The 13205-nt window shown below is 43.5% G+C and overlaps 1 protein-coding gene across 1 annotated transcript in view; it reads left to right on the forward strand.

Moving 5' to 3' along the window:
* Positions 1-13205, forward strand: part of LOC119455386 (atrial natriuretic peptide receptor 1) — a 177511-nt gene that overhangs the window by 65451 nt on the left and 98855 nt on the right. The window contains exons 7-10 of the mRNA XM_049668976.1: positions 5556-5633; positions 7354-7458; positions 8906-8977; positions 9184-9337. Coding sequence (XP_049524933.1) covers positions 5556-5633; positions 7354-7458; positions 8906-8977; positions 9184-9337 — 409 coding nt within the window. The remainder of the gene's footprint in view (positions 1-5555; positions 5634-7353; positions 7459-8905; positions 8978-9183; positions 9338-13205) is intronic.

Raw genomic sequence — 13205 nt, forward strand, 5'->3', positions numbered from 1 at the left:
TGGAGTGAAAGCGTAATAAAGAGGAGGTTGAACTACCCCATCTCACTCCAACAAATCGACGAAGAATATTGATTAGGAAGTTGATTTTCTCCTCTAATGCTTTTATTTGGGGAGCCCATGATAATCGTCTGTCTATAATAAAACCCAAGAACTTGTGTTGTCGCACAAGTTGCAAACGCTGAGAGTCTAGCACCAGCTGGAGTCTCTTGAGGCATTTCCTTGTACAAGGAAGTACAGCAGTTTTCTCAATTGAAATAATCATACCTCTACTTTTCAAAACATCATTAATCACTGTTAGGCCAGCTTCTAACTTTTGCTGAACGGCTTGCGTACTCGTTTGAGATGCCCATATGCACAAGTCGTCTGCATATAGTGAATAATTCAAGGTATCAGGCAAGATATGGGGTAATTCAGCCATAACACAGTTAAATAAAAATGGACTGAATACACCACCTTGTGGAACGCCTTGATTCACTTTATGCTCTGTGCTTTTTCCATCAGCAGTTTAAATATAGATTTTCCTGTCTAAGAATTCCGCAATCCATCTCAGTGTTCGGCCAACTATGCCCAACTGAATTAACCCCTGCAGTACGTGAGTGTGGCTGGCTGTGTCAAATGCATGCTTTATGTCTAGAAAAACTGCAACGGTGATTTTTCCACAGCTCCTCTCATGATTTACGTATGTAACAAGATCTAAAATTGTATCCATCGTACACCGGCGCCTGTGGAAGCCCGCCACATTTTCGGGGAGTGCGTTGGTGCATTCTGTCCACCATTGAAGCCTAGCATCAATCATCTTTTCCATAAGTTTACAAACGAAACTTGTCAGGCTTACAGGGCGGAAAGAATCTAACGATAAAGGAGTTTTACCCGGTTTTACTATCGGAACCACTCGCGCAGTTTTCCAAGAAGGAGGAAGACATTCCGATATCCATGCATCGTTTAGTAATTTTAATAAAGTATTTGTGGCTACAGGACCCAGGTTTTTCAGGGCAGCATTTGTGACCCCGTCAGGTCCAGCTGCTGTCCTCTGGCGGCACGATACAAGTGCGTTGTTTAATTCTTCTAGTGAAAATGGTGGATCTAGGTCATGATGATGGCTTCTAATAGAAAAATTGATCGATGCTTTGACTTCTTCGACAGAATTACTGTATTCAGACTGCTGAACTTGGGCGTGTAATAAGCTTACAAAACTCGTTTTCAACAGTTGTTTCCGGTACTTTCTGGACTAAAGCTAGAGCCCTGAATGACTGTTGGTGCGTTACTGGTCCACTTAAAGAGTGCAGAACATTCCATAAATTTGATTCAGGTGTAAAGGGAGTGAGTGAAGTGCAGAATTCCTGCCAGCGCTTTGTACCTAGTCGCTCCAGCTGCCGACCCATACAATCATACACCTTTTGGCATTCTCGGTAATCTTCAAGAAGGCCTGTGCGTCGATATTTTCTCTCAGCTCTGCGGCTTATAGCTCTGAGCCTCTTGTATTCAGAGTCTACACCAGCGTAACCATCAGGAATCTTAACAAATTTTGAACAAAGATTTAATGTGTCTTCTATAAGTGATAATAGACTGTCTGTATCACTGACAGCATCAGCTTGACTTGTAATGTGATATCGAAATGCCTGCCAATTTGTTATTTTTGCAGAGCTCCGATTAGTCAAAAATCGCAGTCTAGGATGCTGTATTGGGATAGGAAAGTGATCAGTACCCCTTGTTTCAATGTCTGTTCCCCATGTTGCTCCACATGCAATATCGTTTGAGCAGAGCGTGAGGTCGAGGCAGCTGGAGTAATTAAAACCGCGTAGGAAGGTCACTGAGCCGTCATTCAACACACACAGACCACTCTTCTGAATTGCCTTTTCTAGCTCATTTCCACGACGGTCGCAGAAGGCGCTTCCCCACATGACATGGTGTGCATTGAAATCTCCGCAAAATATTACATCTTTTGTGTATTTCTGAAAGAGGCCCGTCAATGTGGAAAATGAAATATTTGTAGAAAGCTGTAGACAAACGCTGACAATAGTGATATTTACTCGACCAAACCGAACTTCGCATGCTACGTATTCTGGGATGTCTGACGCTGTAGCACTTAATGGCGCTGACGGCAGGTCTCTTCGAACACAGATCATCGCTCTGCTCAATCCTGAAGATCGAGAGGATGTATAAACAACGTAGTTAGCTAGCCGAAAAGCGTTGTCTACACCGGTCTCTGTAATACATAACACTGGAAAGGAGAACTGAGCCACCAGTTTTCTAAAATCCGCACACTTAGAGCGAAGACTATTCGCATTTCACTGGAACATGGCGACATTTTGATAACAATTATTCATGCTCCGTCTGCGCAGTGGCTGACGTAGCGTTTTGTAATATCACTTGTTCCATCGACAATACGGCCTTAACCTCCGATAGGTTATTTGTCTGTGGAATCGCGACTAGTATGGCTTTTAAAGCAGAAAACAACATTGGAATGACAAGTTCGGCAATAGACGCTGAGGGGGTCCCCTGTTTCGTTACACTTACTGGTTGCGGTGTGCTGGTATTCTGTCGTATGTTAGTCACGTGGTTGTTCTTTTGACGAGATCCTTCCTGAGGTTCTTGTCGAGCTTGATGTTGGCTTGGTGATGTCCCAAAACTTTGTCCTCGGTTTTGTGGTCCCCTTGCGACTTTCGCGTATCTCATAGAGGTGTCCTGATGCTTAGGCACTTGTGGCCGAGGTGGTTGAGCTAGCTTCATCGTATTCTTGTTTGGTTCCGCTGCACCACGCTATTGGGTGCGACCATAGATGATGTCGTGTTGATGTTGAAGAGCTGCTGCTTTATTCTCCGGGCATCCCGAAAATGATGCAGTGTGGGGTACGTTGCAATTTCCACACTTAGGCTGTCTTAAAGACTTGCAGTCTTTGTGATCGTGGTCTTCTGGGCATATTTTGCAGCGCCTCGTTCCTCGGCAGTTTTTCGCTAAGTGACCAAATCTCTGGCAGTTATAACAGCGCCTGGCTGGCCCCAGATATTCCTCGACTGGATGACTAGTGAAGCCAAGATACACATGCTCTGGTATTGGTCGGTCAAAGCGGAATTTCAAAATCACACTTCTCACTGGACGCGATTCCACAGTGCCATCTTCTCGGCGTATATAACGGGTCTGGCGTCTAGCTGATGTCACTCCTGCCTCTCTTGAATATTCTGTCAATTGTTCTTCCGTGTACTATAGCGGGACATGTCTGATTTTGCCCACATTTCGTATGTATGACTCCGGAATAAATGGCTTCACTAGTAAGCTAGCTACTTGCACACATGACAACAAACTCTTGGCTGAGGCGAGAGAACTCACAGTTACTGAGAAACTTCCGTCTTGGTTCACTCGGAAGGAGCTTACTTTCTCCTTTGCTAGCGTAACGATTTCTGAGGCGACAACATTTGGGTTTACTTTCCAGAACGTTTTCGTTTCTTCAATTGGTTGAAATACCACAGGGATACCCTCGAACCTTCTTTTCTTATATGTCACAAGAGTGAATGGATCTGGCTCCTCATCACATTCAATCTCAATATCTTCTTCTTCGTCGCGAAGGGAGTACGTCGATGTTGTCTCATTCATGTACTCGTTCTGATCTTCGACTCACCTTTTTCGCACTGCTTGCTTCGTCCGACATGCTCTCAGTTTTCCTCGTCGCATCCAAGATGAGTGTCGGGGGTCGAATGTAGGAGACCCTGGCGGCTCCAGGCTGGCTCACAGGCTCGTCGGTTCCGAAGCCATGCTGCGGTAATGGCGGCCCTTGCCACGCTTGCACATCTCCGTTGCTGCCCTCCGCCACGGTGGCAGTCGAACGTCAGCGCTTGGGGTCGTCGCGCCCCTCACCGGTATCAGTGATCGCAGCCAATGTTGTCCTCGAAGCCGTAAGAAGTTTACACGGTTGGCTAATACTGATTTGCAGGAGCACAGAAGGCAAAGCGGCGTTCTCCTATCACTTCGTCTTCTTCGTATCTCAAAATTAACATGCTTTATTGATTAAGATATTTTTCCTGCAAAATTGAGATAATGCGCCATAGCATTGGCAACCTTGTTGTTTCATTTATAGTACGGCAAGTTAGGCCACACAAATAGCCGGATATTGCAAAACCTTAGCTAAGGAAACCAAGAAAAAAAAGAGAGTAACAAACAAGCTAATATGTACTATCAAAAGTCGATCAAGAAATAACAAAATACTAACAAAGCAAGTTTATGAATTACAAAGAGGTTCGAAGAAAAAATGGCTATTAGAGTACAAGTATAATTCAAGCATAAACGGGCCATGCTAACTTGGAGAAGGTATTCGTCTAACGGAAAAAAGAATCACGGGTCAGAAAGTATGGCCCCTATAAAAAAAGTACGCCACAAAAACAATTCTTTTTTTCAGAGCTTTATTCCAGTTGAGAACAATAAGAACTCTAGGACAATATCACGCAGGAACATCATAAAAAGAAATCAAGTTGCAAAAGGCACGCGGAAGCCCCAGAGATTGGGCGCAAAATCGGCGACCTTTTGGATTTGTGATGCAAGACAAGTTTACTTGCGCTGATCAAATGTATCAATTGCTTTCAATCGAAGGGGAAATGTTTCCTTGCGACTAGTGATTTTGCGCAATCATGGTTTATTACGCCAGTGAAAATAGTTGCTTCAGTTTTCTACTGAGGTCACAGCGCGTCAAAGCCTGCTGTTCTCCGTAGTAGAGTCGCTGCTTGGATTGTAAGGTTCACTGAGTTACATGGCCGCTACGTGACGAAGGTTGTATATACTTCACGACCGTGTCACCTTAAGCCTACCTAATTTTTTGTATTAAGACTACAGTAATTTTATACCCATAACGATTGTAAGTGGCAGCCAGCGCAGATTACCAACAGGAAATAACCATGGAATTTCTAAGAACGCGCAACCTTTAAAGCAAATAACAGATAAAGGTTGATAACGGCCATACGCGAAAAAAATAATAAACGAAAAACACCTGGAGGCTTTCAGTCCAAGAATAAGAAACCCGAAAACCAACACAACGATTCTCCTTAGCTAAATAAAACAAGCAAGTCAATTTTTTCAGACATGAGAACTGAAAGCGCTCTGTGTGTTCATTTCGTTCTTCCCTCGTTCTCTTTCTGTCGCGCTGTAGTTTATAATAATTTTTATCAATAATATCCTAATAATGCTGAACCTTTTCTATAGCACACGCTTCTGCAAGAGGAAAACTAATTACAGAAATAAATTTTTGCGCATGACAGTAAATTTTGCCTCCTCCTTGTTCTGTTCGTCGGTCTCCTCGCTAGCGCATTATTTGTGTAGTGGTTGGCAATAAAATGCACCTTCAAGTTACTCCCTGTAGACAATTTTCTTCCTCTCTGTTTTTTTATTTAGTCGTTCATGAAATCAACGTCTAACGTGAGCACTCTACAAGGGCTGAAGATATCTGGCGTACAGCTGGGCACCGTAAAGGTACGATTATGACTGGACCTCTCCGCACAAAGCGCAACGTCCAGCACTGAACCTATACTGAAACGTGTCTTCTTTCTTTCTTCTTGGGAACACCACAACAGGGAATACGAGTGGCTATCAAGCCGCTGAACGTCAAGAAGATTCATGTGAACAGGCAGCTCCTAGCGGAGATAAAACTGGTGAGCAAGAAAATTATGTACATTTATCGAGCATGTCCTAATCTATGTGAAGCTATCGCAAGGCAGTTTTTAAAATGCTATAAAACTAAATGCGAAACGCACGGTCGTCCTTACTGTCATGCTATGACAATAAGCTAATGCACTGTACATGCCTACGCACTTCACAGGCGACAACTTTGATGTCATGCAAATATTTATCCTTACGCAATAAACGGCGCTCGCCTAGTTACGCCGAAATGGAAACAGCCTCTCAGGCGGTTTCACACTGCGAGACATCGAAGCAACGACGTCAGGAGGACGAAGGTGACGTTTGACGCCGTTTATCGAGAGAAGAATTGTGAACAGATGAGTATACAGAAAGAAGCACAACGTGAAGGACAATGTTGAGCATTATTTCCCCATTTCCAATCTTGAGTCTGTGCTCTAATAATAAATCGTCCCTGTATTTCCTTTGCCTTTCTCTCTCTCTGTAACCCGTGCGCATGCTTTCGGATATGATTAGAGGCGTGGCACCGCTGCTTTTCAGCAAGACAGCGGCAGCACTCATGATCTGCAAATACCACAAGGTTTCGTAGCGGAAGCTTCACTTTAAAGTTATGATCACCTTGCTGTCCCGCGAAAGGCCTTGACGATTATGTAATCGCTCAGATAGATCCTACCAAGAATGAAAGTGAAAACACAGCAATCCACACTGCGGCCACGCGTCGAGTAAATAAATTTTTTGAACGTAAATGCGCGAGAAGCAGGAGACTTCTTTCTACAACAATAAAACTGCCAGAGAATCAGTTATATTGGTGAGGAAAAATTCACGATTGGTTTAGTGTCGATAGCTCAACTAAGAAATCGACTTACTATATTCGGCACGCGTTCGGTTTCACAATTTCTGTACATGTCCGGAACTATATGGCCTCCTTTACTAAACAAACCTCACTTATCCCAGCACATAATTTTGCTACGCTCTGTTTGTACCTCAGAATTCTAATTTAAACGTGGGAAACATAGCTCAAAGCCATTAGTAGTATTTTTGATAAGCTGAAGCGGTTTTTCATTTGTTTGTAAGTTGAGGAAACCAATTATTAACGAAATGCTGTGCAAATAAATTACTGCAATGAAAATTCACCGTTTTATTACGAATGTGTTCTCCATGTCCAGACATAAAGCTGAACAAGTAGTACTAACTTTCCTTGACGTGGAATGGTGTGTGGGCTTCTGGGTATAAACTTGTGCTCTGGCTACACAGACAACGCTCAAATTTGGTAGCGATGTCCCAATCGCTCAAGTACTCCCCACAAACACTCTCTGATGCTTCATCCCTGCACTTGGGAGCTTTTCCTGAAAATCACCACCACACGTACGACAGTGATATTAAGTGCCTTTCTTCACCTTTCGGACCCAATCACAGCGGATTAACGGTCGCCAAAGGCTATCTATACTCTAGTACCTTGTATTCTCCATTTACCCTCCCCCATAGTACGGTAGCTAATCGGATGTTCTTCTGGTGAACGTCCCTGACTTCTGTTTTCTTTATGTGTCTCTCTCTCTCCCACTAATCACATTAATTCCGTCGCTTCTATATATTATCCTTCGTAGCACTTCTTGACACCTTGCAACATAGTGTCATTCAAGATTTTTCTTGCTCCCTCTCTCTTAAGTAAATATGGCACATTGTATGATTCACCTTTTCTAAACATCTTTACGTTGTCACCGTTTTACTTTACAGATCCATGACCTCACGCACGAGAACCTCGTTCGCTTCGTAGGTCTTTGCCTGGAAGACCCTAATGTTTCGATCATCACAGAACTGTGCACACGAGGAAGCTTAAGGGTGAGACAGCACTGCTTAATCTATTCTATAACGATTTTTTGCTTCTTCAACTGAACTTATTTGGTTGCTTTGCGTTCCTGAGCCGAAAACCCCAACACGCGTGACGGGCTGACTGAACGGCCTGCTCGTCGTAACAACACAGACTTGTGCCTTACTGCTTTTCCTTGTGTTTTATTATTGCAGAATCATATGCAGCTTAGAAAATTCAACGTACGTTTTCAAGTTTAAGTTCTGCAGTGAAACATGCCAAAGTTCACTTTGGGGGGAGGGGTGGGGAAGGGGCAGTAGTTGGGACAGCTTTACCTCGATTTTCACCACATCGGTTTCCTTAAAGTTCACCCAATGCATGACACAGAAGTGTATCTACAATACTCCCCCATCGGAATGCGGCCACCCTGACCGGGTATCGTACCCGGGGCCTCGTTTGCTCAGCAGCAGAATGCTATAGCCAATGGGCCACCTCGTCGGGTTCGTACGTAACGTTTTGGGCCTATTCATAGCCGTTGCAACCGGACGTTCACGTATTCTTAGGGCAACAACATTTTCGAAACTTCCATAGGCCCACTTTCCAAACTATCACATAACATTCCTTCAAATTTGTGCTTAGGTACAAGTTCTCCTACTTGTAGCTTAAATTAACATTTTCTTGCTTATTTACATGAGCTCTTAGGCTCCACACGTTGGCCTCGCTAGTTCTACTGACAGTATCTTTCGGGTTATGTGCAAAGATTGAAGCTTCAGTGAGTTTGTAACGGTGCATATTGATGGTGTTACTAAGTAAAAAGAAAGGAGGAGCAGGAAAGAAAGGGAGAATGCAGGGATGTTAACCAGAAATGTGTCTAGTTAACTACCCTGCGGTAGGGGAAGCGAAAGCGGGAATAAGGTGATAAGATAGAGAGAGGAGGGCGGTGGACGCGGGGAGTTCGCGCAAGCACACGAGAACCCCACCGAGTCGAAGGCGTTCACACAAGCCAGTCACCCTCAAGAAAAACAAAATGGTCTTCACAGCTTAGTGGGCCGACGAGCCCAGTCGTGGCAATGCGATAGATAGTTTTGTCGTTGCGTCTGTAATCGACGACAGTAGCACCATAAATGTTTGATGTTCTTTTCACTGCCGCAGACGTCGCACGCAGCACTGTCGGTCATTGCAAACAACGTAGTGTAAGCGTTCGTGACAACCACTCTGAACTGCAGCCGGTATAGAAGCGATGCCTGACGCCGGTGAAGCCCGGGTGGATGTTGGAGCTGGAACGAAGGATTCAGTTTAGTTCATGTAACCTGTGGGCAGGCGCGGAGTGAAAGTGTGCTGAATAAAAGAGCGTTCAGAGCGCTCTTCCGAACTGCCCGTCCTTTTTTGTCTTAGTATGTGTGGGCTGTGCGCAACATCAGGAAGTTTCGTATTATTGCGTGTGCTGAACGCGAACTTTCCTTATGCTCTCTCTCAAAGGACATGCTCGAAAACGAAGAAATCAACATCGATTGGATGTTCAAATGTTCCATGATTACGGACATCGTTGAGGTGAGACCATGTATACTTTATTTCGATCAGCGAGGGTTGACTAAATAAGCTTTAAATTCTCAGGTATATATAGAGCATCCATCTGATATAAACGCTTTACTTCCCGCAATTTTGTGACTTGTGTATTTTTTCGCAGTGATCTTCGTAAACGAGTTCTTGCTCATGTTATACTGCATTGGAACCCTGATTTCTTTCTCTCTTTCCAGGGCCTGCACTACCTTCATGGCACTGCGATCCAATACCATGGTAGGTTGAAGAGCACAAAATGCATAGTGGACGGACGATTCGTGGTAAAGCTATCTGACTACGGGCTCCGACATCTCCACGCACAACTGCCTGAACCTGAAGACAAGAATCCGAGTAAGTGAGAGTCTGGGAGTATCGTGTTATTATGAGTAAAATGTTCAAATAAGTATTTTTTTCTGAATGCGCTGTTATTTCTCACACAACTAGTGTATAAAATAATGTGTGTTCAACTGGAGCTAGTCCTCTACCAGAGGTCCGTTTGAATTCGTATCAAATTTGACATTTTTGGTTTGAGAATATTGGTGTTCAAATTTTTAATCTAATAAGTGACATTGCCATATCTAAGAAAATGAGTTAACAAACAACTAGAAAACAACTTAATAATATGCCTTAACACAAGCTAAGAAGAATGAAATGCGAGGTAAGCCGGTGAATACTGAACTGCCCAACACATGAATTGAGGACTCGCGAAATTCGCAATTCTTGTGACCATAGCATAAAAATAACAAGCAATAACCACCTGCCACATAATGCGTACTAAATTGCTCCGCTGCTTTAAATGCGCGATCGAAATTGCCATAGCTGGCAGTTGCCAGTTATGGCAATTGTAATGGAGGGCTCCGCATTAATTTTCCAATTAAACTTAACAATACATTAAAAACCTAACTTAACGCAGTGCCATCACACGTCCATTTATAAATGGCGCATGGTGGACATGGTGGCCAGAGTTGGCCGTGTCCACGCACGTAAAGACAAACACACTTCTCGAAAGAGAACAGGCAGTACAAGAACGACGAGGAAGGACACGAGATGACAGAACGTATACGCCACAGCACAAGCAGGGTAATATCCTCAGCAATTTCGATGACATAGCAAAAGCAGTGGAATAATTCTATACTGGCCAGTACAGTAACCAGAACAACCAATCTACTTTCATTCGAAGTAGTAGTGAACAGGATACACAGGTTCCTTCTATAACTAGCGAAGAAGTTAGAAGGGCCTTGCAAGACAGGACCACAGGAAAAGCTGCTGAAGAAGATGAAATAACAGTTTATTTAGGCAAACATGGAGGATATATCATATTTTAAAAGCTTGCGGCCCTTTATACGCAGTGCCTGACGACTTCGTGTACCAGATAGCTGGAAGAACGCCAACATTATACTTGCAGTTTTACTTTGGGACCCCTTCCTGTATACTAGTCTATGTACTAATTTACTTATCAATAAATATGACTTGAATTGAATTGAATCCAAAAGAAGGCAGACGTTAAATAATTAAAGAATTATAGACCCATTAGCTTCATTTCCGTATTGCATAAAATATTCACCAAGGTAATTTCCAATAGAATCAGGGCAACACTTGACTTCAGTCAACCAAGAGAACAGGCTGGCTTCAGGAAGGGATATCTACGATGGATCATATCCATGTCATCAATCAGGTAATCGAGAAATCTGCGGAGTACAATTACCCTCTCTATATGGCTTTCATTAATTATGAAGATGCATTTGATTGAATAGAGATACCAGCATTCATAGAGTCATTGCACAATCAAGGAGTACAGGAGGCATACGTGAATATATAGGCAAATATCTACAAAGATTCCACACCTACTTTGGTTCTCCACAAGAAAAGTAGAAAGTTACCTATCAAGAAAGGGGTCAGGCAAGGAGACACAATCTCTCCAATGCTATTCACTGCATGCTTAGAAGAAGTATTCAAGCTCTTAGACTGGGAAGGATTAGGAGTGAGGATCGACGGCGAATATCTCAGCAACCTTCGGTTTGCAGATGACATTGTCCTATTGAGCAACAATGGAGAGGAACTACAACAAATGATTGAGGACCTTCATCGAGAAAGTGCAAGAATTGGGTTGAAGATAAATATGCAGAAGACAAAGATAATGTTCAATAGCCTGACAAGGGAACAAGAATTCAGGATCGCCAGTCAGCCTCTAGAGTCTGTAAAGGAATATGTTTATCTAGGTCAATTACTCACAGGGGACCCTGATCATGAGAAAGAAATTTACAGAAGAATAAAATTGGGTTGGAGTGCATACGGCAGGCATTGCCAAATCCTGACTGGGAGCTTACCACTGTCGTTGAAAAGAAAAGTGTACAATCATTGCATTCTACCGGTGCTAACATACGGGGCAGAAACTTGGAGGTTAAAAAAAAAAGCTCGAGAACAAGTTAAGGACCGCACAAAGAGCAATGGAACGAAAATCTTAGGAGTAACGTTAAGAGACAGGAAGAGAGCGGTGTGGATCAGAGAACAAACGGGGGTAGACGATATTCTAATTGACATTAAGCGGAAGAATTGGAGCTGGGCAGGCCATGTAATGCGTAGGATGGATAACCGGTGGACCATTAGGGTTACAGAATGGATACCAAGAGAAGGGAAGCGGAGTCGAGGACGGCAGGAAACTAGGTGGCGTGATGGAGTTAGAAAACTTGCAGGCGCAAGTTGGAATCAGCTAGCGCAAGACATGGGTAATTGAAGATCACAGTGAGAGGCCTTTGTCCTGCAGTGAACATAAATATAGGCTGATGATGATCACGATGATGATGATGAAATATGCTGTACGAGTACATACTTGAGTGAGGCTGCTTCCTCGCTAGTGAACTGACAACTGCTGGCATTCTCACACGGATCCATGTAATAAAAGCTGATCAGCTCGCACTGTTTCTTGTTTACAATGGAAAAGTATATAGAACAAATTATGTGCCACCCGTTAATGGCATTCTCTCTCAATCTCTCCAATGCTATTCACTGCATGCTTAGAAGAAGTATTCAAGCTCTTAGACTGGGAAGACCTAGGAGTGAGGATCAACGGCGAATGTCTCAGCAGCCTTCGGTTTGCAGTAGACATTGTCCTAATCAACAACAACGGTGACGAATTACAACAAATGATTGAGGTTCTTAATCCAGAAACTGTAAGAGTGTGGTTGAAGATTAATATGCAGAAGACAAAGATAATGTTCAATAATAGCCTGGCAAGAGAATAAGAATTCAGGATCGCCAGTCAGCCTCTAGAGTCTGTAAAGGAGTACGTTTATCTAGGTCAATTACTCACAGGGGACCCTGATCATGAGAAAGAAATTTACAGAAGAATAAAATTAGATTCGAGTGCATATGGCAGACATTGCCAAATCCTGACTGGGAGTTTACCGCTGTTGTTGAAAAGAAAAGTATACAATCATTGCATTCTACCGGTGCTAACATACGGGGCAGAAACTTAGAGGTTAACAAAGAATCTCAAGAACAAGTGAAGGAACGCACAAAGAGCGATGGAACGAAAAATGTTAGGCCTAACGCTAAGGGACAGGAAGAGAGCGGTGTGGATCAGAGAGCAAACGGTGATAGCCTATACTCTAATTGACATTAAGATAAAAAAACGGAGCTGGGCAGGCCATGTAATGCGTAAGGATGGATAACCGGTGTACCATTAGAGTTACAGAATGGATACCAAGAGAAGGCAAGCGCAGTCGAGGACGGCAGAAAACTAGGTGGGTGATGAAGTTAGGAAATTTGCAGCCGCAAGTTGGAATCGCCTAGCGAAAGACGGGGGTAATTGGAGATCGCAGCGAGAGGCCTTCGTCCTGCTGTGGACATAAATATAGGCTGATGATGATGATATGCCACAGTGCTTTCGCGGAAAACACTCAGCGCAGCGCACCATGATACAATCGAAAGGTCAGGCAAGAAAAAACCAAGACACGAAATTGGTCCAAAGAAAGAGCAGCATATCTGATGATTGCCACATTTCACTGAGAATACAGTATGACGCGATGAACGCAAATGAAGGCAGTCATTTGAAAGCAACAATTCATTCCCAGTTCTTGACGTACGTTCTGTGACCTTGTGTTCCTGTTCTCGCCGTTTCTTCGGGCCGCTTGGTCTCCTTCGACCAGAGTGACCAACGAGCTCAAGAGAAGATCGGGCTTGAATAGAAGAAATAGTTAAAGTATTATAGTAAAACTAC

This window comes from Dermacentor silvarum, chromosome 6 (genome assembly GCF_013339745.2).
Source record: "Dermacentor silvarum isolate Dsil-2018 chromosome 6, BIME_Dsil_1.4, whole genome shotgun sequence".
Lineage (NCBI taxonomy): Eukaryota > Metazoa > Arthropoda > Arachnida > Ixodida > Ixodidae > Dermacentor > Dermacentor silvarum.